At 50.0% G+C, this 24,083-nt stretch overlaps 10 protein-coding genes across 10 annotated transcripts; 5 read left to right on the top strand and 5 right to left on the bottom strand.

Moving 5' to 3' along the window:
• Positions 1-421: 421 nt before the first annotated feature.
• On the bottom strand, positions 422-1,313 carry N7503_003803 (DNA-directed RNA polymerase III subunit RPC25; the record flags this gene model as incomplete). Its single annotated transcript, XM_057063350.1, has 7 exons — positions 422-466; positions 518-692; positions 741-804; positions 857-943; positions 1,003-1,099; positions 1,151-1,249; positions 1,302-1,313. The coding sequence occupies 7 exons, from the start codon at positions 1,311-1,313 to the stop codon at positions 422-424; spliced, it is 579 nt and encodes a 192-aa protein (XP_056924265.1).
• A 311-nt stretch (positions 1,314-1,624) lies between these two features.
• Positions 1,625-3,599, top strand: N7503_003804 (CCCH zinc finger protein; the record flags this gene model as incomplete). Its single annotated transcript, XM_057063351.1, has 2 exons — positions 1,625-3,433; positions 3,486-3,599. The coding sequence occupies 2 exons, from the start codon at positions 1,625-1,627 to the stop codon at positions 3,597-3,599; spliced, it is 1,923 nt and encodes a 640-aa protein (XP_056924266.1).
• Positions 3,600-5,530: 1,931 nt separating this feature from the next.
• On the top strand, positions 5,531-6,296 carry N7503_003805 (GPI anchored serine-threonine rich family protein; the record flags this gene model as incomplete). Its single annotated transcript, XM_057063352.1, has 2 exons — positions 5,531-5,741; positions 5,791-6,296. The coding sequence occupies 2 exons, from the start codon at positions 5,531-5,533 to the stop codon at positions 6,294-6,296; spliced, it is 717 nt and encodes a 238-aa protein (XP_056924267.1).
• A 1,988-nt stretch (positions 6,297-8,284) lies between these two features.
• N7503_003806 (uncharacterized protein) lies at positions 8,285-9,465 on the top strand (the record flags this gene model as incomplete). The annotated part of the gene is made up of 3 exons (XM_057063353.1): positions 8,285-8,533; positions 8,606-8,916; positions 8,967-9,465. The coding sequence occupies 3 exons, from the start codon at positions 8,285-8,287 to the stop codon at positions 9,463-9,465; spliced, it is 1,059 nt and encodes a 352-aa protein (XP_056924268.1).
• Positions 9,466-9,869: 404 nt separating this feature from the next.
• Positions 9,870-11,166, bottom strand: N7503_003807 (uncharacterized protein; the record flags this gene model as incomplete). Its single annotated transcript, XM_057063354.1, has 3 exons — positions 9,870-10,664; positions 10,718-10,955; positions 11,009-11,166. The coding sequence occupies 3 exons, from the start codon at positions 11,164-11,166 to the stop codon at positions 9,870-9,872; spliced, it is 1,191 nt and encodes a 396-aa protein (XP_056924269.1).
• Positions 11,167-12,239: 1,073 nt separating this feature from the next.
• On the bottom strand, positions 12,240-13,105 carry N7503_003808 (uncharacterized protein; the record flags this gene model as incomplete). The annotated part of the gene is made up of 2 exons (XM_057063355.1): positions 12,240-12,788; positions 12,854-13,105. 2 exons carry the CDS (start codon positions 13,103-13,105, stop codon positions 12,240-12,242), a joined length of 801 nt encoding a protein of 266 aa, XP_056924270.1.
• A 535-nt stretch (positions 13,106-13,640) lies between these two features.
• nop12 (rRNA-processing protein NOP12) lies at positions 13,641-15,251 on the bottom strand (the record flags this gene model as incomplete). Its single annotated transcript, XM_057063356.1, has 2 exons — positions 13,641-15,077; positions 15,135-15,251. 2 exons carry the CDS (start codon positions 15,249-15,251, stop codon positions 13,641-13,643), a joined length of 1,554 nt encoding a protein of 517 aa, XP_056924271.1.
• A 1,422-nt stretch (positions 15,252-16,673) lies between these two features.
• On the top strand, positions 16,674-18,957 carry N7503_003810 (uncharacterized protein; the record flags this gene model as incomplete). The annotated part of the gene is made up of 4 exons (XM_057063357.1): positions 16,674-17,538; positions 17,596-17,665; positions 17,716-18,202; positions 18,262-18,957. The coding sequence occupies 4 exons, from the start codon at positions 16,674-16,676 to the stop codon at positions 18,955-18,957; spliced, it is 2,118 nt and encodes a 705-aa protein (XP_056924272.1).
• Positions 18,958-20,178: 1,221 nt separating this feature from the next.
• N7503_003811 (RNA-processing protein PTA1) lies at positions 20,179-22,842 on the bottom strand (the record flags this gene model as incomplete). The annotated part of the gene is made up of 8 exons (XM_057063358.1): positions 20,179-20,321; positions 20,375-20,445; positions 20,505-21,346; positions 21,400-21,748; positions 21,803-22,006; positions 22,061-22,191; positions 22,246-22,411; positions 22,505-22,842. The coding sequence occupies 8 exons, from the start codon at positions 22,840-22,842 to the stop codon at positions 20,179-20,181; spliced, it is 2,244 nt and encodes a 747-aa protein (XP_056924273.1).
• A 707-nt stretch (positions 22,843-23,549) lies between these two features.
• On the top strand, positions 23,550-24,057 carry N7503_003812 (uncharacterized protein). Its single transcript, XM_057063359.1, has 3 exons — positions 23,550-23,586; positions 23,659-23,783; positions 23,954-24,057. The coding sequence occupies exons 1-3, from the start codon at positions 23,573-23,575 to the stop codon at positions 24,028-24,030; spliced, it is 216 nt and encodes a 71-aa protein (XP_056924274.1). The 5' UTR covers positions 23,550-23,572; the 3' UTR covers positions 24,031-24,057.
• The last annotated feature ends 26 nt before the right edge of the window (positions 24,058-24,083 follow it).

Genomic DNA, 24,083 nt, shown 5'->3' on the forward strand with positions numbered 1-24,083 from the left:
CCGGAGTGATCGGAGTGATGGTGCAACATAATTGCGAGATTCCGCCATCTACTACACCGATCATCACATCATTATCAAGCAGCCCGGACAAAGCACGGAACCCCGGATTCAGATTAATAAACTCATAATTTAAGATTTAGGATTTATCTAGCGTGAAACAAAAGACGGTAAATGATTGAAAGATGCCGATAAGCCGTTTGCGGACTGAATATAGTCTACGCCATATAATTGGCATTCATGAGTGAGTGAATGCCTCGAGAATAACGTACAAATCAACTTTCCTGTACTCTACAATGAAAATTAATCCTCTAAATGGTTTCAATTTGAACGGTCTATGTACCGGCTGGTATGGGTATCTGATCTGACTTAAATAAAAGGAAAGAGACTTGCGCTCTGGACATCACACATCAACAATCTTCGACTACCACCAAGTCACGGGTCCCAGACCTCCCATTTGCATTGAGCCCTGGATGTTTGATTAGCGGGGATGAACCAATTAGCAAGGAGTGGAACATACGATGATCGAGTACGGGGCCTTTCTTTCTGTGACGGTTTGATCGCTGTCTGGCCCAGTGGGAATCTGATCGTGCCATTCTTCCGTCTCAATGCGGAATCGGACAACTTCTCCCACGTCGAAATATAGTGTGGTGCCGTCGTCATTGTCCCAGGTCCATACTTGGTCCGCATAGTCACTGTGATTCGTTAGCGTGTGGTTTCAGAGGAATCAAAAGAGAACTTACAATTTGGCCCCAGGAAGAAGCAGCTCAGGCGGGATTAAGATGTCGTTGAAAAACTCAACACCAACTGCTTTGTGTTAGAAATTGATGCAAAGACGAAGCTTCAAAGGTATAGGTACTTTTGATTCCCAATTCGGTACCGCTGGCAATCTTTCCCAGCATGATCTCGCCCTTGAAAGGGCGGAAGACAATCATCCGAAATTTGACTAAGATCGAATCAGTAATGAGCTTGATGTCAAGATATAGTATATGGGTGTAGACTGACCATTAACGTTGACAAGGCCTGTTCCGTGGCCAATCAAGCCATCTGAGGACTCAAGTAGATCATAAAAGCTGATACACAGGCCGATTTTTTGGATGACCTGGATGATGTTAGTTCGCTTGATCCAAACGTCATTCACATAACCACAAACTTTGTTGGCATATTTCTCGTTAATATTATCTTCAATGGCCACTGCACTGAACTTGGAGAAGTCTTGGGGCGCAATCTGGATCAGATCGGAGATGGTAGTCTGCCCGCAGTCAGTGAACGGCTCTTTCAGGCAGTATCACACAAGGGCATACAAGAATGAACATGGCGACTGGCGTATATGGACGGGAAGAAAATGAAACCCAAGCTGAGTTACCGGGTTGCACAGATTTCTTTGCCCTAGAGCCCTTATGCTCCTCTGGTCACCAGACACAATTCACTGAAAAAAAAGAGGCAGCGGGAATCGCGCCAATCAGCATCGAGTATCTGGTACCTCGACCACGTGATCTGCGCTGTCAGTTATCGAGCTTGAAAACTTCATGCAGAAGATGTCGTTTTCGGATTTTTTTCTGTGTTTGTTTATGACCACCGTTATGGTCCTGAAGCCCTGCCTGGGACCTGTATCAGGGTGGCAACCATGAGCTCCCAGGGCTTTTCTTTCCCACCACCTCCACCTCCTCCTCCGACTGTCTCCCAGCAACATCCAGCATACCCCTCTGCACAGTATGGGAATGGCCACTGGAATGGGCGAGGAGCAGGTGGACGGGGTCGCGGGCGAGGCCATATGAACCGAGGCCGCGCTGGCCATTACTCTCCCGACGCTGGTCGGCCTTCGTACAATCCTCCGAGTCACAACTCTACACCAGGAAATTATGGATACCCGCCTCATCCTATGTCCGCAACGTCGTACATGCCTCCCACACCCTACTCTCATGCGCAAACAAACTACCAACACCCTTCGAACCCTCCCTCCTACCCACCTCAACATTTCCCACAGCCCGCTGGATCGGCACCCTACCAACCACTACCTGGCTATAATAGCGCCAATCATGCACACCCTGGTTCTTACTCTGCACCACCTGCGCCAGCATACTCCCCGGTTCCGACTCCCCAGCACGCCTCACCGCAAAATACTCCGGTGATTATGGGCTCACTCCACTGGGGCGCCGAAGCGCCGCCATCATACGCCGGTCCACCCGGAGGACATGGACATGGGAATGGCAATGGAAATGGACATGGCCGCGGTGGACACCGAGGTTCCCACCATGGAAACCATGGAAATCATGGACCCAAGTCGCGATACCCAGGCAAACGAGACCATGCATCTGCATTTAATAAACCACAGTCCACGGTGCCTAAGGTCCCTGCCCCGCCGCCTGTTCCAAGTTTTGGGAATCCTTTGCCATGCAAACCACCCCCCGCGGTAGATGCCACTCGCCAGCCGAAGAAGAGGAAGAGGAAGCACAACCTGCTTGGATTAACGCCTAAAACGGACGAACATGAGTCTAGCGAGGAAGAGGAGCATGTGGACGAGGAAGCCAAAGCTGCATCCGATGCTGGACCATTACAATTTACCTACAAAGGCAGAACGGCCACCCTGCAGTCCCCTACCGATATCGCCGCGTGGATTGCAGAACGAAAGAAGAAATTCCCCACACAAGCTCGGATCGAAGAAAAGAAGAAGGCCGCTGAAGAGGCGAACGCCGCCCGAGAAGCAGCCCGAGAAGCGGCGCGCCGGGAGAAGGAGCAAGCGAAGGCCAAAGAAATAGAAAAACAAAGTCCCCCATCAAACACTGGGCGAAAGCTCAGCGACGCCCAAGCGGACCCAGCTCTAGAAGAGGCCAAACGGGCACAGCGCAAGGCAGACAAAATCCGGCGCACCCTGGACCGAGAGCAGAAACGCTTTGCCAAAGCCGAAGCTGAAGCAGAAGCGGCACGCCTCAAAGTTGCGGCGCTACAAAAAAAGGTGTTGGGCTTGAAACAAGATCAGCCAAATGGCGCACCCGCCGAATCTCTGGGTCTTTCAGCCTCATCGGATGGAGTGGACCCCATGATGGCTACCACGGACACAGCGAAGGAACAAACGTCTTTATCCGTCACTAATACTCAAAATACTACGGTGGCGCCTGATGGTGTGGATGCTATGGATCTAATGTCCGATGGCTCGGACAACAGCGACTGGACTTCCTCTAGCGGCTCCGAGTCTGACAGTGACTCGGACTCCGGCAGCGATGATTCTGCGCCAGAGGCTATTAGTTCACGGCGCGAGGGACCCGAGCGGGTGGCCCCACCTCCTCGTGAAGGCAAGAAGCAAAGCTGCCGTCATTTTGCTCGCACTGGGCAGTGCAATCGGGGCGACAAATGTAAATTCTCCCATGATGCTCCCAAACAAGGACCCAAGAGCAAGCCCGTTGAAAAGAAGGGACGTAAGGGACTTTTTCAAGCTGTGAGTATTTTCCTTCTAAATATAGGTGTCTCTTTACTAATGGCCCACATAGCTGGTTGATCAGCAAAAGACCGAGGAAGACAAGCGGGCAATGGAGATGATTCTCTGGCTCGGCCAGAATGGTTTACTGGAAGCGACCGCGAACGCCCCGCAAATGGGTGCTTAGCGTGAACTCCACCAACGCACACCGGCATTTCCTGTAAAAGAGTGGAAAATTCCCTGTCAATTGCGCCCTGAAATTGCTCCGACATCTGACCAGTACTTTCGGTCGGATACCGCGGAGCCTCAGTTCCCGAGTTCAGGTCTATTTTTGTCTCCGTGGCACTTTTCCAGAAGACATGGTCGGATATGAAGGAATTGATGGAAAAATACCAAAACATCATGCTAGTAATTTCATACCCTTTACACTAGCCAGATCTCGATCTATCGCGAATATAATTAAATCCTCTCCTCTAAGCAGATGTCCACGGGTTGGCCAATAAAGAAGATTAATATAAGCTGACGAACCTTGGAAATAGGCTATGGGCCCCGAGCCTACCAGCGTTCACCACGAACATGTCAAATCCGAGAAAGTGTCTCAGAGGCCGGCACGACCCGAGCCATTGACCAATCTACAACTCCGATGATCACAGTTCGTCCATATGTATCATATCCCTCGTGTATATGCTGATAAGGGATTGCGTACGTATGCAGTATCCACCAGATTAGCCACAAGACCCTTAAAAGGTCTCAGTATACGGAGTAGTAATCCAGGGTTTGGTAGAACTAAGTAGCAATTACATTGCCCCCATCCAACCCCGGACATTTGATGTGAACGCGCAATGCAAAAGAAATGTTACCTTGGGGTCAGCCTCAGGAGGTCATGGCGAGCTTGCGGGGTGTACATGGCTTTATAGCACGCAGCATGTGACTAAAGGGTCATAGCTTAGCCCTGCATGTACCCGTATGCATCGCGTTAATTAATCGATCTGGGGATGAAGATACCCATTGATGTACATAATATCAATATTGGGGTCCAAGGCAGTATGATCACCTTGCCTAACGGGAGGGAGAGTATTGGAACAAACTCCGGTGGCTTTTTATTGAACAAAGGGTTAGGAAGAGGCGGGCTAAGGGATCCAGGCTGACACCAGAAATATAATAAAATAAAAGCAGAAATAATAAAGATACGAGACTTTTAGTGTTTTTTTTTTTTTCTAGGCGAGGCTGTGCACGAACCGTGGGAGCCTTTTAGGCGTTATTTTGGTAATTTATCGAAGTTTATCACTAACGATGCTTAGCGGTGGATTGGACCACAGGAAATACCGACTATTTTTGGGAGAACCTCGAAAGTCATTGTCGGGGATTTAAGGCATTTTCGATCAGTTAGCGAGTGATAGGGTCTCCTAGTCGGGGTTTAAAGCCGAGGCTCAGTCGCGTGGCGGAAAATGTGATAAACATGACCGCGCTTTAAGACGTGTTTTGTTTGGATCGCAGTATTTATTTTGATTTACAGGCTAAATGTAGGGAATTGGGACCGATCTAAGAAGTCAATCCACAATATGAACCGTAATACTGTGCTCAAAGAAAAGAAAAAAAAAAAACGAGGGATCCACTGGACCAAAAAAGGGGAAAAACCCTCCCAGAAATTAAAAAGTCAAAGAGCATTTGGGGTCACGATTATCCCCGAAGTAGTGCCTAGTCTGTACCCTTAGCCGAGAGAGGCAGACAAGTGGAGATGTCATTTAAGGTACTGCAAGCGAGGGCGTTCAGTGGTGGGAAAGAACGGCGTTCACTCGTGGATCAGCGCCACGAGCGTGGACCGATTCCACCAATTTACTCCAGCCCCAGCCAATCCGATCTTGTGACTCCGCTCACCACAGGGACTTTGCGCTAGTCCCACTGTTAGCGCAGCCGGTGTCTTCCTGCGAAAATGGGCAATTACTGCGGCTGCTCGTTTTTATAAAACCCGGGGATAATTCCCGTGCCTCGTTGGGCTTCTCTTTCTCTCCTATCCGCTCTTTCTTCTGCGCTTACACTCTTTTGATATCCCGCAGTATAAATCATTCAGCATCCCACTTTTTATATCCAACCAAGGTTTAATTAATCACATACACAATGCGTTACTCTATCATCGCTGCTGCTGCCTTCTCGGCTCTGGTTTCCGCCTCAAGCACTGCCAACCCTTTCAGCAACCCCAGCGGTGGCTATGTCTTCACGGCCGGTGATGCCACCACCCTGACCTGGGATCCCACCACCAGCGGCACTGTTTCCCTGCGTCTCCAGTGGGGCTCCGTCACCACTGCTGAGTCTGGTGATGCCATTGCCTGTATGTACCCTATCAATGCTATCATAGATCCAATGCTGACCAATCCCAGCCGACATTGACAACAGCGGTTCCTACACCTGGGATGTTCCCACTGACCTGGTCAAGGGCCGGGAGTACACCATCGAGATTCTGGATGACAGTGACTCATCTGACTACAACTTCCTGCCTTACTTCACCGTTGCTGGCGCTACCGCGACTGCCTCTGCCACCGCTACCTCGACCTCGAGCTCGGCTTCCACCACCAGCGAAGCTACCTCGACTTCCTCTGCTTCGTCTTCCACCACCAGCAGCACCAGCAGCAGCTCGTCGTCCACTTCCACCTCTTCGACCAGCACCAAGAGCGCTGCCACCACCATGTCCACCGTGACCAGCACCTCGGCCTCCACCAAGTCCACTGCTTCCACTGCCAGCTCCACCTCCAGCTCCAGCTCCTCCAGCTCGGGCTCTGCCAGCTCCACTGCTTCCCAGACCTCCGTTCCCACCAACGCCGCTGGCATGACCCGTGTCTCCGCTGGTATGCTGGCCGTTGTTGCCGGTGCTGCTGCTCTCCTGTAAATCTGTGGAGGATTTCTCTTCCCGGGTTCTGTATAGCCATGTGTGATTTCTTTTCTTGAAGACGAGGAACGACTTTGGTCTCCCGTCTTGTCCGATTTGGCATTGATCTACATTCACTGTATCAACATTGCTGCTTCCTTTTTGGAGGATGTCATTTTGGTTATTTTATACCATCTTTTTTCAACTACATCACATCTTGGGTGCTTGGATGCAACTGAGCGTTTTATGTTACAAATGTATTGCATGTATTAATCTTACTTACGGAAACTAATGTACAAAAAGTTCCACCAATCCATTTCTAAGAATTTTGTTTTTTCGATCCTGACATCAAATCTTGCACTCCGTCAAACGTAGCGGTGCCACATACGTATTGGGTATGACTCGTGCGCTCCGCCTCGATCGGCACGGTGGGTCATCCTTGGTGGCAGGTGATAACTGTTGCCGATGGTCATTTATGAAGAGATAAAGAGATAAACGAGTACGAAGTTGAGCGGACAATGTTTTGTACAACCTGACAGTCAACCCCTTGCAAAATCAACAAATAAAAGCAACCAGCCTTTGACAAGTAAGGGGAAAGGATATACGCAGGAACAAACGGTCAAAGGCGAAAGGCGAACCCATTAGCGGAGATAAAATGGGATTCTTGTAGGGGAAAATGAGGATCAACTTTAGTCTGTGTTTGTTGTTGGCACAGTGGAGACCGGCACCATTTAGCGTCGAGTAGTCTCAGGGGATGTTGCTCCATTGAGCGACCAGGGGTTCCACTTGCTCTTTCCGTCTCATCCTATCAGATTACGGTATCTCTACCAATTTGTTTTCTTATCTAGCGATGACGTCCAGGCTCGTTGCATAACTCTTGGACTGAATTATACTGTACTTGCGAGAGTCATTGGGGCTCGACAGTTCACGTGAGGTTCAATTTGTCATAAACAAACACGTCAATGCAGATGCAAACACGGATCGGATCTAATCTTTCATCCGAACTGCATAATGTCACTTGGACATATCGAACAATAGCGGTCAATCGACTATTTCTCTGCCTAAACCCCGCCACGATCGAATGCTAATTGAACCCTGTTCCCATGTGTTTCAGGCCATATCATTCTAGTTTGGACGGATTCGGCGACAGGTTCATCTGACTACATTCGGTATTGGAAATCAACATTAGAACATAGCTTGTTGTCAAGCGACTTGAAGCAAGACTCAGGCCTCAGACCTTCTAAGCCTTTGGGCATACACGGAAGACACCCGGACTCAAACAAGGGAGAGCCAATGCCCAAGTATAGCTTACTCTTAGCAATCAACTGCCTCAGAGAAAAATACCAGCTTACGAGGGATCGACATATGCACATGCAAGGATCGTCATATTCATTATAGAAAGGGCGCCGCCTCGTGTTGACAGCAAGGGACTTAGCATCTCGTCGTTCGGGACCAGGAACCCGAGTCACAGGAACAATGAAACCCCCTTTAAAACCAAAGTCCCTTCTGACGAGTCGACCGCTCAACTGCAAACTGAAGAAAATCATGACTGCCTACATGTGAGATATGCATAATGCAGCATTCACACCTGGGGGCATGGATCTCAGCAACGCATTTGAATGGCTGACCGCGTCTTTATGTTTTTCTACTTGTGCGACGGTATCCAGGAAGAGATGAGCAATGACAAGCCAGTCCACTCTGCAATAGCAGTCCCGCTCGAAAGAGTGTAGTGAGCGCTGCAACATGCAATACATAAGCCGATATTCGACGGACTTTTCCCTCACTTCCTGCTCTATTTTTATGCCACTTCTTACGTATTAACTGGGTCGAAAGATCTATATAACCTGCTGTGCATCCCCAACTTTCTTTTAGATCGAACAGTGCAGATCAAGTTCCTCAATTGCATCAGGGCTCTTCAGCAATCTGAAGCTTGGTGTACAAGAAGAAGCAAAATCAAACTCATACTCAAGTGCATCACCTACGCACAAAAAAAAAAGAAATTCCCCACTATGCCGTCGATCACCCCCATCATCGTTGCCGCAATCCTCGGCTTCGTGCACTTAGCCCACAGCCAGACCAATATCACAGCCAGTGCTTGTGCAGCCTCATCCGTTTACTCGACCTGCAATCGCGACGTCGCAGACAAGTGGAGCTCCTGCCTAAGCAAATGTAATGGCGACGCCAATTGCAGCGTAGACTGTGGCTGTGTCGCGCACCAAGAGTATATCAACTGCATGGCCCACTCATGCTGGAACCAGGTATGAACATGATCAGACCCAGTCAAATGGATCCCAACTAGCACGTCAGTAGTCAACTAACATCCATCCCAGGTCTACTCATGCGAATACCAACTCTTCGTCCAGCAGTATTTCGCCATCTGCCCCAGCGCCATCGAGCCAATCCCCTTCTGGCCAGCCCCAGATGATGCGCCGAACCGCTGCTCCTGTGATCTAGGCAAGGTCCTCCAAAGCACATTGACCGCACGGAAGGAACAAGTCTCCTGTATCATGAACGTGACCGACCAAATAGTAAACACCGCCACAAGCGCCGTAACAAATCTAGGCAACCTAGCCAACATCGCCAACAATGCTTACACAGCTACGGAGTGTGCATGCTGCGGAAGCAGCGCCAGTCTCTCAGCGTACGCCATCCACTCCAGATAAGAAGATTCCCACTAATACATAAACCCAGTTCCTGGCAAGTCTGCCCAAACACAGTCCCCCGCCTCGCAGGCGCAGATCTCTGGGGCATATTCTTCCCATCCGACTACCCAAATCTTTACGACTCGATTCCAAACTTTGCCTGGGACTCCTGCGACAGCTCGCTTAGCTCAACGGATTGCCAGAATATCGGGTTCACGGATCCTTCGGATAAATTCTATAGACCGGGCGATTTCCCTTCGAATGGTACTTCGACGCTCAGTAATGTTGGTGGAACGGTTTCGGCGCCGCCTAGTGGGACGGTGATTACTTGGTCGCAGTCTACTAATACGTGGACTGTTACTGCTACTGGATATGATGATAAGGCTGTTGCTAGTCAGAGTGAGTATCGGGCTACGGCTACGGGGACTGGAGCGTTTGCAACGGAGACGTCGACTTCGACTTCCACTTCTGACAGCACTAGTGCGGGGGCTGTGATTAGGCCAGGGATTCTTTGGGTTGTTGGAATTGTGGGGATTTTGGTGATGTGATGAGACCCCGGGTCACTGGTTTGTTTTCTTGTGAGTAATATGGTTTTATTGCTTAGAAGAGAGTCGAGGAGATGGACTCTTTCCTATGTTTATGATTTGATGATGAAAATGTCCGAGATGGGGAAATTCAGATGACTGATAATTGATCTATGACATTGGGAACTTGAGACTTTCATGGACATATCATAACGGCGGACTACCGGTACACAATTGAGATTTGTTTGATGTTGAATTCGTTTAGTAGACATGACACAGCTACCTAACGTGGTAACGTATAAAAGCCCAATCAAAGCTAAGCTAATGACCAAACCCCAATATTGATAGACTCCATGCCAAAAACCCAATTACAAAGACTGAAAAATTAGCAAGGGCCAGCCTCTGTAAGCAATAAACGCTAAGACCATCTAAGCAGATCCCCACGAAGGAACAACCTTCTTCAAAAACTTCATAAACTTAAAAAAACCAACCGCATACTCCACATTCCCATAGGGATCAACAACCCGCTGCGGGAACGCAATACCAGAACCAAATAGTCCGGGGATCACAGCACCATTCCCACGCTCATGGAACTGACCCGTCTCATGATCAAATTCCATAGCTAGTAAGGCGCCATCCTTAGCAAGCTGCGGCAATGGATCCCGAGTAAACCCGACAGCCTGAACAATATAGTCACAGCCAGGTAGATGAGAGCGATACTGCGCAGATTCGCGGGCCTCGCCGCCCGCACAATCAATCTTAGTAATAACCTCACCAGCCGACGAGGTAGGGAGCTTATCATCTTCAAGCTGTGCGCGAGCAAAGTCCGCAGCCATACCCTTTAGACCAGTGTTATCGCGCAGGATCCAGCCATCTTTGTACTCAGCGTAGCGGAGCGGGTGACGGGTGAACCACTTGATACGCAGATTCGGGTGTGAAGAGCTAGCTAGCTGGAGGAGATTGAGAAGGGCAAGGATGGCGCTGTGGGAGGCGCCTACGACGGCGACGGTAGTAGGTGTTGATGTGGGTAGTATCTGTGTGAGTTCAGAGGGCTTGAGGACTGTGTCGAGGTCTAAGCACTCGATATCCAGACCGGGGACTGGGACCGGCATGTTGGTTGGATGGGAGCCTGTGCAGAGGATCAGACGAGATGTCTCAATCTCTACCTCGTCTGCGGAGTCATCGCGTTTGATGCGAACGATCCACTTTGATGTATTTGAAGTCTGATGGTGTTATTTAGTATGGCTTCAAGGTGCGCATGTAAGTGCGGACTAACCCTGTCGCCTAGGTTGGCTGCTGTGACGAAGCCGCGGCAGGCGTAGACGTCCTCCCTCTTCATAAGGCCGTCTGTTAGGCCGCGGATCATGTCGGCTGCGTAGTGGAGATGGCAGGGTTTCTCTTGATCCAGCTTGGCCATGGTGGTGAAAGCATTGGGTTGGCGTGTGTTCTCAATGACGGTTCTAAAGGGTTGCACGGCTGTAGCGTAGGCCTGGAAGAGTGAGACCTTGGTGTTGCTGTAAATTGGTGGTCAGTTGCTGCGAACGCTCTTGAGCGTGTAGAGACAAACCTAGGAACCTCGCGATACTTGCGGTGAACACGGCCAGATTCAAAGCTGGGATCAATCCAGGCGATCGTGCCCAGCTGGCGCTCCAGCAAATTGCCCATGACAGCCACACCAGCCGGGCCAGCGCCTACAACAACAGCAGCACATTTCCTGGTAGCCATATTGAGAAGTTGTGAATATGAAGCCTGTGAAAGAAAAAAGCAAGGTAGAGCTCAAAGGATGAGTCAAAAGCAGAGAAGGAGGGGAAAGCGGGATTTAAGTTGAAAGCGAAAGTGTAACGTAAAAATGGGGATTCATTCGGGTATCTAAATAACAGGAGCCCGCAGACCGCCAGAACGGCAGGAAATCCAAAAAGGGGGGTTCTGTTGTAAGCCAAGACCGTGGGACGTATATAGGAATGCGTAAGTCACTGATCACCATTGGCGGTGCAGATAACGCAACCAACATCCAGTCGGGACGTCGCCAGCCGGTATCAGGACCGCACCTTGGGGGTGAACATCAGTCCAGGTCCCCAGACCCTCCCTACTACTCTCCAGTATCCGTGACACATCGTGGAAAAAGCAGCGGCTTTTCGGTCGAGAAGACCTGTCGATCTTGGCTAGGCTGGAATAGATTGGCCCCTCGGCTGATATCTGCGACATGGAATTGGTCGCTTCGCTTGGTGGGCACAAACCGGCCGAGAGAGAGGGCGGAAAAGGCGACTGATGCAGGTGCCCCACTGCCTGGAACGCTTTCCATCGGCTTATCGGCTGGGTCGGGTGAGTCAGGCGGACTGTGAGGGTGTTGAGAAATTCTCCAAGGGGAGGGACAACGGCGTGGTCAAGGGGGGAACTTGGAGGGGTTAGTGAGCATGGTTAGTAGCTTCAATGTAGTCGGTAGGGTGAATTTGGGGGGAAGAAGAAGAGAGAGCTGGTCGTGGCAGTCGTTTGGTCTTATACTCTGCTGTTCTGGTCGATCCAGAGGTCTTGGCGAAATTGCGTGCTCGAGTTCAGCCTGGATTCTCGGGCCGCAACATCTGGCCTGAACTACAAGGCCCCAAATACCCTTGCTTTAACCCAGTATAGGTATAACGTGGCTGCAGCTCATATGATCTCAGTATATTTGATACTATCGTGTGCATCATGTGGTATGAAGGATACTGTGGTCCCTTATTAAATTGAGCAAAGCAGTAGTATTTTATGTATACTATGGATATACGTCTGATCAAACTAAACGAGATTGTACCGCCTTGAGATCAAACAGCCCAGAACACCCGAACAGTCGCACTGTAGACATAGTTTCTCCAGCCGGGGAATCGCGCTCGTGCCCAGAGTGCAATCGAGTCACCAACCTCCAACTCACGCACATATCGTCCATCTAACGTGGACCGCCCGCGGCCCTTGGTTCCCTCAATCTCATGGGCCTCAGGGGAATCAGAATGGATATTATCCTGATAGTGCCACACGACGATGGTGTTCTGCAGATCCCCCATATGTTTGCCGTTGACCTGCACTTTATTATCCCGTGGTAGAAGAAGTTCATCCTTAGGTCCGTAATGTTGCCGGACTTGTCCCTGCTCATTATGCAACAGTTCTTGTTCCTCTCCATTGACATACATATTGCGGGTATGTGCACCACGAATCAATTCAGTATCGAACCAAGTCCAGCTGGCTGTATACCTGTCCGCTCGCAACCCGAAGCCTTTGGCACCCTGGTCGTGCGAAGAGAGTTGAAAACTGATCTTGCGGCATGGATGAAGGCCTCGATGGGGAAGTGGCTTGGGTGCGGACGATCCCTCTAGACTCTAAAGATACCGACAATGTCAAGTTAGCGGAGCAGTTACCAACGTGAGCTTGAGGAGATATCGACCTTTTGCGAATAACAAAGCGGCACGGTCTTCAACAAAACCTGATCCTGGTCATTTAGAATAACCCGGCGTTCCGTTTCTTCGACCATGTGGTGTTCAGTGGAAGGCCAATACTCGGCCGCATCGATAATCTCGTCTACCAACTCCGCTGGAAACCCTTCACTGAGTTTCCATTGCAACAGGTATCGCACCTTGAGCACGTCCCATACACTTGGGAAATACCCAGCCATTGAGTTAGTCCATGGAGAGGACATATTGTATGTATAAATGAGCTAGTGCGCAGAGATCTGGGTCTGTTATACGATAGATAGTGAAGGTCAATCATGTATTGAAAAGAGTGGTAGATGCGCAGAATAGAAAATAAAGATGCAATGAGTGGAGCCTGAATTTGACCCCACCAAAGCTATAGCTATGAACCAAAGATCTATTTGCCTCTCCACCAGGGATAGCTACCACCAGGATTATATCAAAAATCCTGTATGATAATAGTAAATATTGAGTATCTGACCAGTTCTTTGTGCAGTTTTGTGGCCACCAGCTATGACATAAGTCTGTGCTCCATCCTTGTTTATCTTATCACCCCGCAATTCAACGCCACATTTCCATCGACCCTATCACATCATACACACTCCGTACAGCATTCTACATAATCAACGAGATCACCAGAATAACCGGAAATACAGTCAATGGGGAATCTTGAAACGTAGAGATCATGGTTGATTCTGCATAATACTTTAAATGCCCTTTCCAACGCCATTAATAGATACAAAGTAATGCTGCTTTTCACTTTCAAGGCTTCTGGCCACCCGCAGCCTTGTAGGCTGCCGCCCGCTTGCTGCTACGGGCATTCTTCTTGGCCTTAGAGCCACGGCTCTTGCCCCGGACCTTCATTTGAGATGAAGCACCCTTCTCAGTGGCACGGTGACCCTCAAAGATGAACGAGTTTCCAGCGATAGTGCTCTTTCCCTCGGCCTTGACCTTGGCAGCACCCGCCCGACCAAGCAGTCTGCCTGCACGACCCTGGAGGGTCTTTTGGGCCTCTGCCATCTTCGAATCCTTTGAACCGCTGTCCTCGCGCTTTTTGGCGACCTTTCTGGCACGAGTGACACGCAATTTTCGGGGAAGCATTGGGGGGAACTTCTTCTCGTTGAGAAGCAAAGCCTCCTCAACGCCGTTACCATCATAGAATTGAACGTAGGCAAAGCCCTTTCCAACACGAGTTGAGCGATCACGGATCACTCGAACAAATTCGACACTCTTCTTGCCTGCCTTCTTGTCCTTGCCTCCAGTGTGCTCGTTGAAGGTGCGCCAAAGACCCTCCTCAACATCAGCAGGGGCTCTGGGCTTCTTCTTCTTGCCAGACGCATCCTCCACAGGGCCTTCGTTATCAACAAAGTCCAGGTTGCCCACGAAGACACATCGCTTGTGGTCAATCTCGGCCGGGTGAGCAATGCTGTCAACACGGAGGTGGCGATCCAGGACGATGGTTCCGTTCAATGCAGTGGACGCTTTGCGAGCGGCTTGGACGGTAGAGTAGACGGCGTAAGCATTGGTGCTGTGAGTGGTGTCATCAAGAATCTCCTGGCGGGCGAAAGAAGCACGCTTCGGGAGTCCACCACCGCTAGCAAATGGAATAGAGCGGAAACGGAGTGATTCAACCTTGTGCGGGCCAGTCGATTCCTGCAGAGTGGAGCAGAAGGAGGCCAGGTGCCGAAGAAGGGTCTTCTTGGCGGTCTTGGATTTGATGGCCTGGGTCGAGACATTTCCCAGGAAGACAGTACGATTCGACTTCTCGACCTCGCTTGCCTTTTGAGTACCTGACACACTCTCGTGGACCGGGGCCGGGGCCTTGTCCTCCTCATCACTGTCCTCGGCCTCAGACTCCTCGCCTTCAGATACCTCGCTACCATCTTCCTCGGTAGGCTTTTGACGCTTCGCATATTCGGCCTTTCTCTTTTCTTCTTCCTTCTCCTCTTCCTTGGCGATACGACGCATGTATGTCTCCTCCACGTCCTCTCCAGCGGCTGCCCGCTTGCGCTTGCGGTTTTGGGGTTCAGGTGCCGAGTTCTCAGTTGACTCAGCATCACTGTCATCGGCAGCGTCTTCCATCACTTCATCTTCCGAGCCTTCGTCCGATGCGATGTCCTCTTTGTCGGCCTTTTCTTGTCTTGTCGACCTGGGGGGCACATTGACATATTGAACCGCGGGGGCTTTCACAGGTCCGGCCTATAAATCCAATTATTAGTCTTGAGTTCTCGTCACTATTGAGATATGAGAACATACACTTTTATCGAACAGGGAGGCCAAAGTCGGGTCCAAAGTGCTACCGCCAAGCAAAGAAGGACCGTCAGAGACGACCTGGCTCTTGTCCGTAGACTGAGATTTGGATTTCTTGCCCATTGTGAAGGAATTTGGAGATATGAAATATCCTTATTCCTTTCTAAGACTTGTATAATGGGTGGAGTCGAGACGAGACTGCACATACAGCTCCGAACTTTTTTTTTTTCTTGGGGCTTATCAGTCTTGGCGCGGCTAGACTACACATCACATGATTTGGGGTATGTACTGCATCAACCTTGGTATATGTGAAGGATTCACTGATAAGTTATAACATAGAAGTAAATGGCATTTCTGTGAACAAGAAACTATTCAAAAAGGAATCCAGAAGTTTCTGCTCAATCATGAAAGCCTACTCCCAAATTAATCCCAAGTTCAGACAAACCCCCATAAGATTAAAATGTTCAGGGTCTGGAGAGAACCTTGCCGCCGGTGACCTTTGATCAGATCATATCTTTCGGTCTTTAACCTCCCATAACCTTTGAACATGCTGTCCGGCACATGTTGCGAAGAATGACCATCATTCGCCAAGTCTTCCCATGGACCTTTATACCGTCTTCGGCGACGTCAGTATCACGTGACTAGTGGTTTTTTGCAGGCGGTGACCTCGGATATGGCAGAACCCACTCGCTTCTGTTGCTCTGCACCCCATCATAGCGATCTTGGGCTTCCTCCTTTCCTGTTCCCCGCTGGAGCTGTTTTTCCACGAGCCTGACGATCGTTTTCGCCCTCCCCAGAATTATCTGGCACATCTTCATGCCGACCTCTGTTCCGCGTCCTCACCTTCGCCTGTGGTCCTACTTCCTTTCCTAGCCGCCCTCCCCTCGCCATCCTAGTGCTGGCGCATCAGTGGTTCGATAGCTTCTGGAGGATTTTTACAAGAGCAAGACGCGTGATTTTGGCTCTAGTTTTTCACTAGTGCTCTTGCAACACGGTGGCTGTCAGATTACTGTTCGATCGCGAGCAGCTTTGCTCACCAGCGTTGCTCCCGGCGCATTGTTGAGACGGTACGTCGCCTGCACCTTTCCCTCCTTGGGCATATCTTCCCGGACGACAAATTGTTCATTTAATGGCTTCCCTTTCCCTGGGGAGTTATTAAGTCCACTCTTTGGTGTTGCGCGTTCACTCGCCCTCCAAGAGACGGGTGCCGACTTTGGGGGCGTTTCGGCGGTGATCACTCTCCGCACCGCCTTCTGGAGGCGCTGACCACCTTTTTGCAACCCACCCGCCCAGTTCTTCTCTACTCAGCCTTTTCGGGGTGTCTCTACCCAGCTAGCATGGCAATTGAGCTAATCCATCATATGGTTGACACAGAACCCTAAACAAAAACCTTGCCTGGCCGATCGGTGACTTTGCCGCCCTCTCTTCCCCCACAGCCTCTCCACTTTGCCGGAAGCAACTTTCGGCACGACACACACATCCCAACCACAATATCCCCTCATATTGAGCGCTACCTCAGTCCTTGAACTCTCTTCAAACTTGCCGATGGAGGTGGCCGAGAGCAGAGAGCATAGCTCCGTTGGTCCTGCGGGGCCAGAGTCTACCATGACCAACGGAGAGCGAAATCCCTTCTTGGATGACCCGCTCATGGATGATGGTCGATCCAGTAGCTTAAGTGAGATTGATGAACTATCCGACAATGAGCCCTCCGACTTTGAAGATTCGATCAAACCAGAAAGACAGCTCGAGAACGACTCGGAGGCGGAAACCGAGCGCATCGAGGACTCTCCCCACAATATTCGCAAGCGCGGTGACATTGTTCTCAGTGCTGGTAGCGCCGGCCCAAGTCCAAGCAAGCTTCATCAGTCCACTACCCTAGCTGACGTCGACGATGAAGAGCAGCTGGTGGACGACTCACCAAGCAAACCGCGATCCTCCCATAACAACGGATTAACTGATGACATTCCGGACCTGGATGATATGGACCTCCCCGATAGCACTGGCAAAAAGCGAAAACGCCTCGAAGCTGGCGATGATACTGGGACCGAACTCGGTGACGAAGAGCCTATCAAGAAACGCCGAAGCTCAATCAAAAGCGACTTGAGCGATCCAATTGACGACGATATGCCCCTCTCCCCGGAGCCCATTGAAGACCCCATCGCTACCAATGACGACGAGTTGCCGGTCGACGACGTCCCCGAATCCGATCTTCCCGCTCCACCAGTTAAAGGCAAAAGAGGCAAAAGGGGTAAGCGCAGAGGAAGACGAGCCCTAGATGCGGATGAGGAGACCGAAGGTGGCGATGCTGTGACTGAGGACGTCGCTGATGAGAATCTTGGGGAAGAAGAAGAGCCCACAGAACGCGAGGAAGTCAACAACGCCGAAACAGCGGCGAAACTCGAAGAAGAATGTAAGTCTCCAATTGCAGTGCGACCTTTGGAATTGGTTGACTAACGCTACATTCTAGCCGCCAAGAAAATGGCTGCTCTGGAATCTTTAGCGACACTGGAAAAAGAATTTGCAGCATTGCGTGACAAGTAAGTATTATCCAATTCATACTTATTGATCAATGACTTACCTGACATAGGATTTTTGACGAAAAAATCACGACCCTCAACCGTGAGCAAGAAATGCTCACTGGTCCAAACCCAACACACCCCGAGTATCTGCGCCAGATCGAATGTGTGGAACGTTACCGCGATTCCAAGATCAACTACGAACGCACGCTGTTCCGTTTCCGCCAGCAGGCCCTGGTAAACAAGAGCTTGGCGGAGAGAGCGCAGGCGAACAGTACCTTCTTCCAGCGCATTAGAGATGCCCGGGAGAAACACTCAAGTGCTGTCAGCAAGCAGTTCTACGCTATCCAACATGATCGCTTCAAGACGGATGAATTAAGCCCGCATCACATCATCTCATTCCCCACCCGTCGCTCCCAGCAGATCGCGAATCAGACCGCCTACAATCAAGAGGTTTCTGTTATGGCTGGTGTCGCAAAATATGTTGGATTCCCAGCTGCTCCCACATTATTAGGCGCGCGCCCATCGGAATTGGATGACGATCTTGAAAAGATGGGGGTAAGTTGGCCAACATCTTTACCACGTATGGTATATCCGTTGCTGACATGTATACCTAGATAACCGTTGAAACCCGGGCCTCGGCCCCACGGCATTCATCGACATTGCCTCCTCGGCCTGCCATGTCGGCGATGTCATCCAACGTTTTCCCAACAGCAGCCGAAGAAGCCTTCTTGGAGCAAACGCCATGGGCCAATCCACAACATCCGATCCATCAGCAACAGGCACAGCATCAGTACTCTCAACATCATCGTCCTCAAGGCCGCGCCTTTGAGCATCCACAAGCATCATCATATGCGACCCCGGCGGCTCAAAAACGGGTAGTGGATATTAATGCGCCGAACGGATCAGCATCTACAATCCCGGAGAATGTCTCGGCTGCTAACTCCTCGGCCAATAACACGCCTTACGGCACTGAGCAGGAATCACGACACCAGCAGCACGGTCCTTTCCGCAATCCGGATTATGACCTCGAGCGTAAATCTGGCTTCCGATCTCAAAGTTCGTCGCCACTGGATGTGCGAAAATCTCACCCCCACCCAGGCCATGCTTTAGAGCGTCGCTCTCCCGTACCTGATTCTTCCTCCCGCAATCCTATTTTCTCTCCACCTCCTGCTCGCCAAGGCTTGTTCCAACCCTCTGCCAGGCCAGATATCTCTCCGACCATGACCTCCAAGACAATCGACGCGCTACATTATCGTCCTCAGTCTGAGCTATCAACAGGATCTGGTCCAAGCCATATGCCTACCCGATAATCACTCCCACTTTTCATTCTTATCTCCGCACACTACGTTCAAACAGCCGTTTGCACTAAAAAAGTCAACGTGTTGTCCGATTACTCTCTTCCTCCCTCCTCTTTCTCTAATGAAGATTCCCCTCCCGTTTTGTTTTTTTTGTTTTGTTTTGTTTTCATATGCTGTTAAGACAATAGCACGTGTGTTTTGATAAGCGTTCCGAGCTAGAAATGGTGAGAAGGCATGTTCTGTGTGTTGTTTATGGGAGCAGTGAGATATCAATCTGATCTCGACCATCAAACTTTTTACATATGGGAATGATGTGTCGTCACCACAGCTGCATGAAGGGGAAATGGACTGTTTTTGTTTATTATCATATGGGGCGGTGTCCGGGTCATGGGAATGTGGTCTTTTTGTCTTTACTTTTACGTTCTTTCTACTACGATACCTAGGTAGGGGAAAATCTCTTGCATGCGGAGTTGATCTTGACTTGGTGTTTTTCTCATTCAAATATTTTGATGTTTTGAATTGGAAGAACTGGATTCTTCCTCCTTTTGGTTCATAGTACTGTATGTACATACCACCCATCCATTGGATATATACCTACATTTCTTCTACTTCTTAGACCTTCCTATGTTCAGGCTGATACCGACATTGTCACTACTTGTGGTAAGTTGCAGCGATACATGAAGTTTACTTACGTCAAGAAAGAGCACTGGGCATCACTATCCGAATAGAGTACAGTAGATATTAGGCATGCATATGCATATGGAATAACGTCGTGTAAGAGATAGGTCCTCACCCTAGGCATGGATTTAATATGCAGACAGTACTAACTCTGTAGCTACACTATGACAAGTCCCTTGCCTTCAATTGCCTTCAAGGGTTGAATTGTTTGAATTAGATTACGGCTATGGATCGGCAAATGCAAGTCTTATATTCAGTCCACGGGTGATGATGGCTGCTTAACCAGCTTCACAGCCTTGGACACAGCCCGAGATAATGTTTACCGCGGGATTACAGGTATGGAAGGATTTTACTGGTCTTGTAAACATCAAATCTAGGGCTTGTTCATCATGTGTATTTCCCAATGGATAAACTATCTCGATACCCATAACCGTGATAGCCGCAAGCTGGTATTCATAAGAAGGCAAAATAAGTAAACTAAACGCCAAAGCCCAATACCGGCATGAATCTCTGATCCTTGTTTACACATTGGCCGTAGATTATATGAAGAGAATTTTACTGTGCAGCTGGCTGTGCAGCTGGCTGTGCAGCTGGCTGTGCCGCATCTGATGCACCATTGGTGACCGCTTCTGTGGGCTGTGTTTGCTGTGGACGCCACTTGGCCAAGATCTTGCCTGCCGCTGGACGCGAGTCCTCATCTAAAAATACGGTGTTAGATATTTTAAGGGTATGAGATCAAAGAGGGTCTTACAAGTCTGATAGATATCTTCGAGGGTGTTCAAGCACATCTCTCGTGCTGGGGGCCGGAACATAATTAAGTACCTAAAGCAAGAGAGTTAGTGATGAGTAAACATCGAAAACTGGAAGCAAAAGTAACTCACATTAAAGCCTGCACGCAGAGATTGACACGTTCAGGATCCTTGGCGAGAGTGGCTACTTTCTGGGTAATGTTGACAGTTACCTCCGGAATTTCACTGAGGAAACGAACGATCACTTTGATATCGCGCGAATCAAGGTAGAGGAGGATTCCCTCTAGAAGACGCATGACCCAGGTATCATAATGGCAAACCACCGTTGACTCAGAATCCTCCTCCTCGGAGCGCTTAGAAGCAGCGACTTTCATCTGGATACGATCATTGTACCACTCCTCATTGAGCCAGGTGATGCCGATGTTCAACCGGCCTCGGAAATCTTCCAGGATATACTGGAATAGAGTCTCGCGAATGGAGTCAGAGATGGTAGGTTGTCTTCGTTCAGAACCCTGTTTACCCAACTTATCACCACCTTCCAGGCCAGCTGGGGCACGAGTGGCCAGTCGGGTGAGGAGTAAGACCCATGCGTCTCGGTCAAAGTTACTTCCAGCCAACCGTGCAAAGCCGAGCTGTTGCTGGTTTTTGTTCTTGGCAGGCGAATCTGTTTCAGCAACATTGATCATGGAAAACACACGCGCGACAGCACTACGGCCGACCTCTCCGGCCTCTTCTTCACTCAGTGGTGGTGGCTGGGGCAAAACGAATGGACCTAGAGATACCAGCTCGGGTTGGAATTCAGGCACTTCCGGCACAACGGCACCAGCCTCTTCCGCGGTATTCTCTGTTACGTCCATAGGTTGATATTCCGGTTCATAATCGTCGTCATCATCTGCGGCTGCCGCAGTCTGTTGCATTTGTTGACGTGCCAAATTTTGCTCCTTTGTTACTGCTTGGTATCGGTTTCGAATAGCCTTGGGAATTTGTTAGTGCTGCTACCAATGGAATTTGCATGGGGATTTCATACATCAACGGCTTGCGTTAACATTAATGGGTTGACTTGGGCAAGAAGGGGCACGGCGATCTTGACGACAAGATCAGGAGGCAACTGTTTCACATCGAAGGAGGACAGGCCATGATCTTGAGTCAACGTAAAAAGCTTATCATAGGCCGCGGGACCTGGAAGCATAGGAGGAATCTGGAGTACGGGAGGTGTTAAAGCGTCAAGACGAGCTCGCTTGGCGTTATCAAGGCCATCTGTGGGTTCAACGGGTAATGTCCGTTTTCGAGAAGCGTCATCCACCACCTCTAGTCGAGACTGCATGAGTCGCTCAATATACACTTGTATCTTTCCTAGCAGAGGGTGACTTGGGTTCCTGTAGGGGTTTGTCAGCATTATTTCTAGAACGCAACTGGGCAGGGGATTATACTTCTTCAAGATATGGATCAGTAATGCGCGAGCTGTGCGCTCCATCGACTTAACGCCAACGCGAACAGCGGGTGTAAATGGTGGGCGGACATGCTTTGCTGGGTAAAAATCCAGAACGGTATTAATGATCTTGTTTGCGATTGACTGGCGAGTTCGGATCAGAGGTGCGAGGCAGTTCAAAGTGGCATTTATAAGAAGGACATCACTAGAATTGAATTAGCAAAGGTAACACCCCACACGTTGAGGCCTTTCATCCTACCTTGTCTCCTCTTGGAACACGCCCAAAAGTCTATCTAGTAGTCCTGATGCCTCGGCCTCCAAGTGTGGAATGGTAAGAACGGCGTGATTTCGGGGAACGATGGCCAACGAGGTTTCATTCTGATCTGGTCGCTAAGGAACAGTGAGCAAGAGCTGGGTTGGAGGAGTTGGGATTGCAGCACTTACCCTGGGATCGGCGATCAAACCAGGCGTCTGAACCTGCACCACGCGCTGGAGGAACTTGACACAGCAGATCTTCACAGGACACGGAAAAGAGTCCATCCGCCGGAGAATATCCTGCTTGATTGTATTCATCTTTTCCCATGACTGACTATCTTCGGGGTGGTTCACACTATTATCGTAGCGCGTTAGCATCCATACATTAGCCCGACATCTGGACAATCCTGTCCCCCAAAACTACGATCTTGTACTGGAAGTAACCTACATATGGCGAAAAATAAGTGGGTACAAGCTCGCTGCAGTCTGCACCAAGCTCTGCAGGACGGCCGCGTCCGTCTCTGGCAGCAGCATGGTCTCTTGAATGCTCTGCAGGACATTTTGTGCCAGCTGCTCCTTCTGCGCAGTCGCCAGCTGCGGACTGGCAAAAGTCTCTGCCAGAAAGTCCGCGCCCCATCGACGTACTTCGAGTTTCGCGTTGGGTCCAACGATAGGAAGGATGCCGTTAATGATCTGCGGGTAGAAAGCGGCGTCACCGAGGACCAGGTTCCGGGCGGCGTTTAGTTGGGCGATTTGGTGGGCAACATCGCCTGTCGGTTGAGCCATCGTGGCTCTCGGTCAATAGAGGAGAATGGTTCGCGACCGGCAGATCGGGAGAGGTCGACGTGGCGGGTGTACAATGGGTGGGTGTTGAGGTGTTTCCTACTCGGACCGGAGCGCGAATGGAGCTGCGTTCTTGGCAAAGTTTACGCGCATGAGATTATGGGAGTGATCGGTGTCAAGGCGCGCGATACTTGGTGACAGAGAGTTATGGTGGGAGAAGGGTTGAAGAGCTCGGTGAAATCTCCAGGGAATATGAAGGAATGAAGGTAAAGCGCAGGGGCCGAGAAAAGTTGGAGTTGTATGCCACGGGGTGATCCGCGACATGCGGTTCAACTACAAAAATCATGCAAGAAAGAGATGACAACTGCGATTTAATGTGCTCAATCAAGTCAATTCAGTTTTACTTAGGGATCAATATCGGTTTGTCTATCGCTAAAAATCAGTCGATTGGTAATGGTCTAATACATAGTGAAGGATGCTAGACATGAAGTAAAAGACATCACGTGTGGATGACCTTATTCTCCCATTAGATGACATGGACTAGTAGTCTATCCTTCAGCCTTAGTCCATAATTTGTATGGGTTTTTATGAATTTGCATAGAGGCAGATGAATTTAGGTTTCCTATAGAAACCGAGATTCTCGAGTATCAGCGCCAAGACTCGGCGATCCGGGCCTTTGCGCGCATTTGGATTCGCCATCTCCAGACCTTCAAAGATCTCACAACCACTCACCATGGCGAATGGAATGTACGTTGCTAATAATTGGGCTCTCCTAGGGCTACAAAGCTGTCCACCTTGACTAACATATCATTCTCACAGCTTCAACTCCACATACTACGGCAAGGACTACCAGGCAGGCGCTGCCCTCCTGCGTGCCCGCCGCCCATATCTGTTCAAGAACGCCTTCACCGGCTTCGGTCTAGTCGCCTTCTCAATTGGCGTCTGTAAGTACAAACCTTCTCTCCCAATCCTGCATCCACCATAACCGCTGCGGCGCCAAGATCCGTCCGGTGCGCTGAGAGCCATCGAATCATCCCACCCGCCACCTTGCGGCCAGCATACTCCCCAACAGAGAAATCGGCAGGAACCCATGCTAATACCTTTTCTTCCACAGATGCCTACACCATCAGCGCCGTTGGACAAGAAGAGTTTTCCGACGTGAAAGTCCCCGACGCCCCCGCGAAGAAATAGATCCACTCAATGGAGTGATCCGGACATCACAAATCCCAGTCCAGTCCAACTGA

The sequence above is a fragment of the Penicillium pulvis genome (assembly GCF_028828015.1).
Source record: "Penicillium pulvis strain IBT 33274 chromosome Unknown contig_1_segment0_segment0, whole genome shotgun sequence".
NCBI classification, from domain to species: domain Eukaryota; kingdom Fungi; phylum Ascomycota; class Eurotiomycetes; order Eurotiales; family Aspergillaceae; genus Penicillium; species Penicillium pulvis.

Coding starts and splice junctions, on each gene's coding strand:
- N7503_003812 (XM_057063359.1), top strand. Junction 23,784..23,953: donor CGCCTTCTCAATTGGCGTCT/GTAAGTACAAAC, acceptor TTTCTTCCACAG/ATGCCTACACCATCAGCGCC.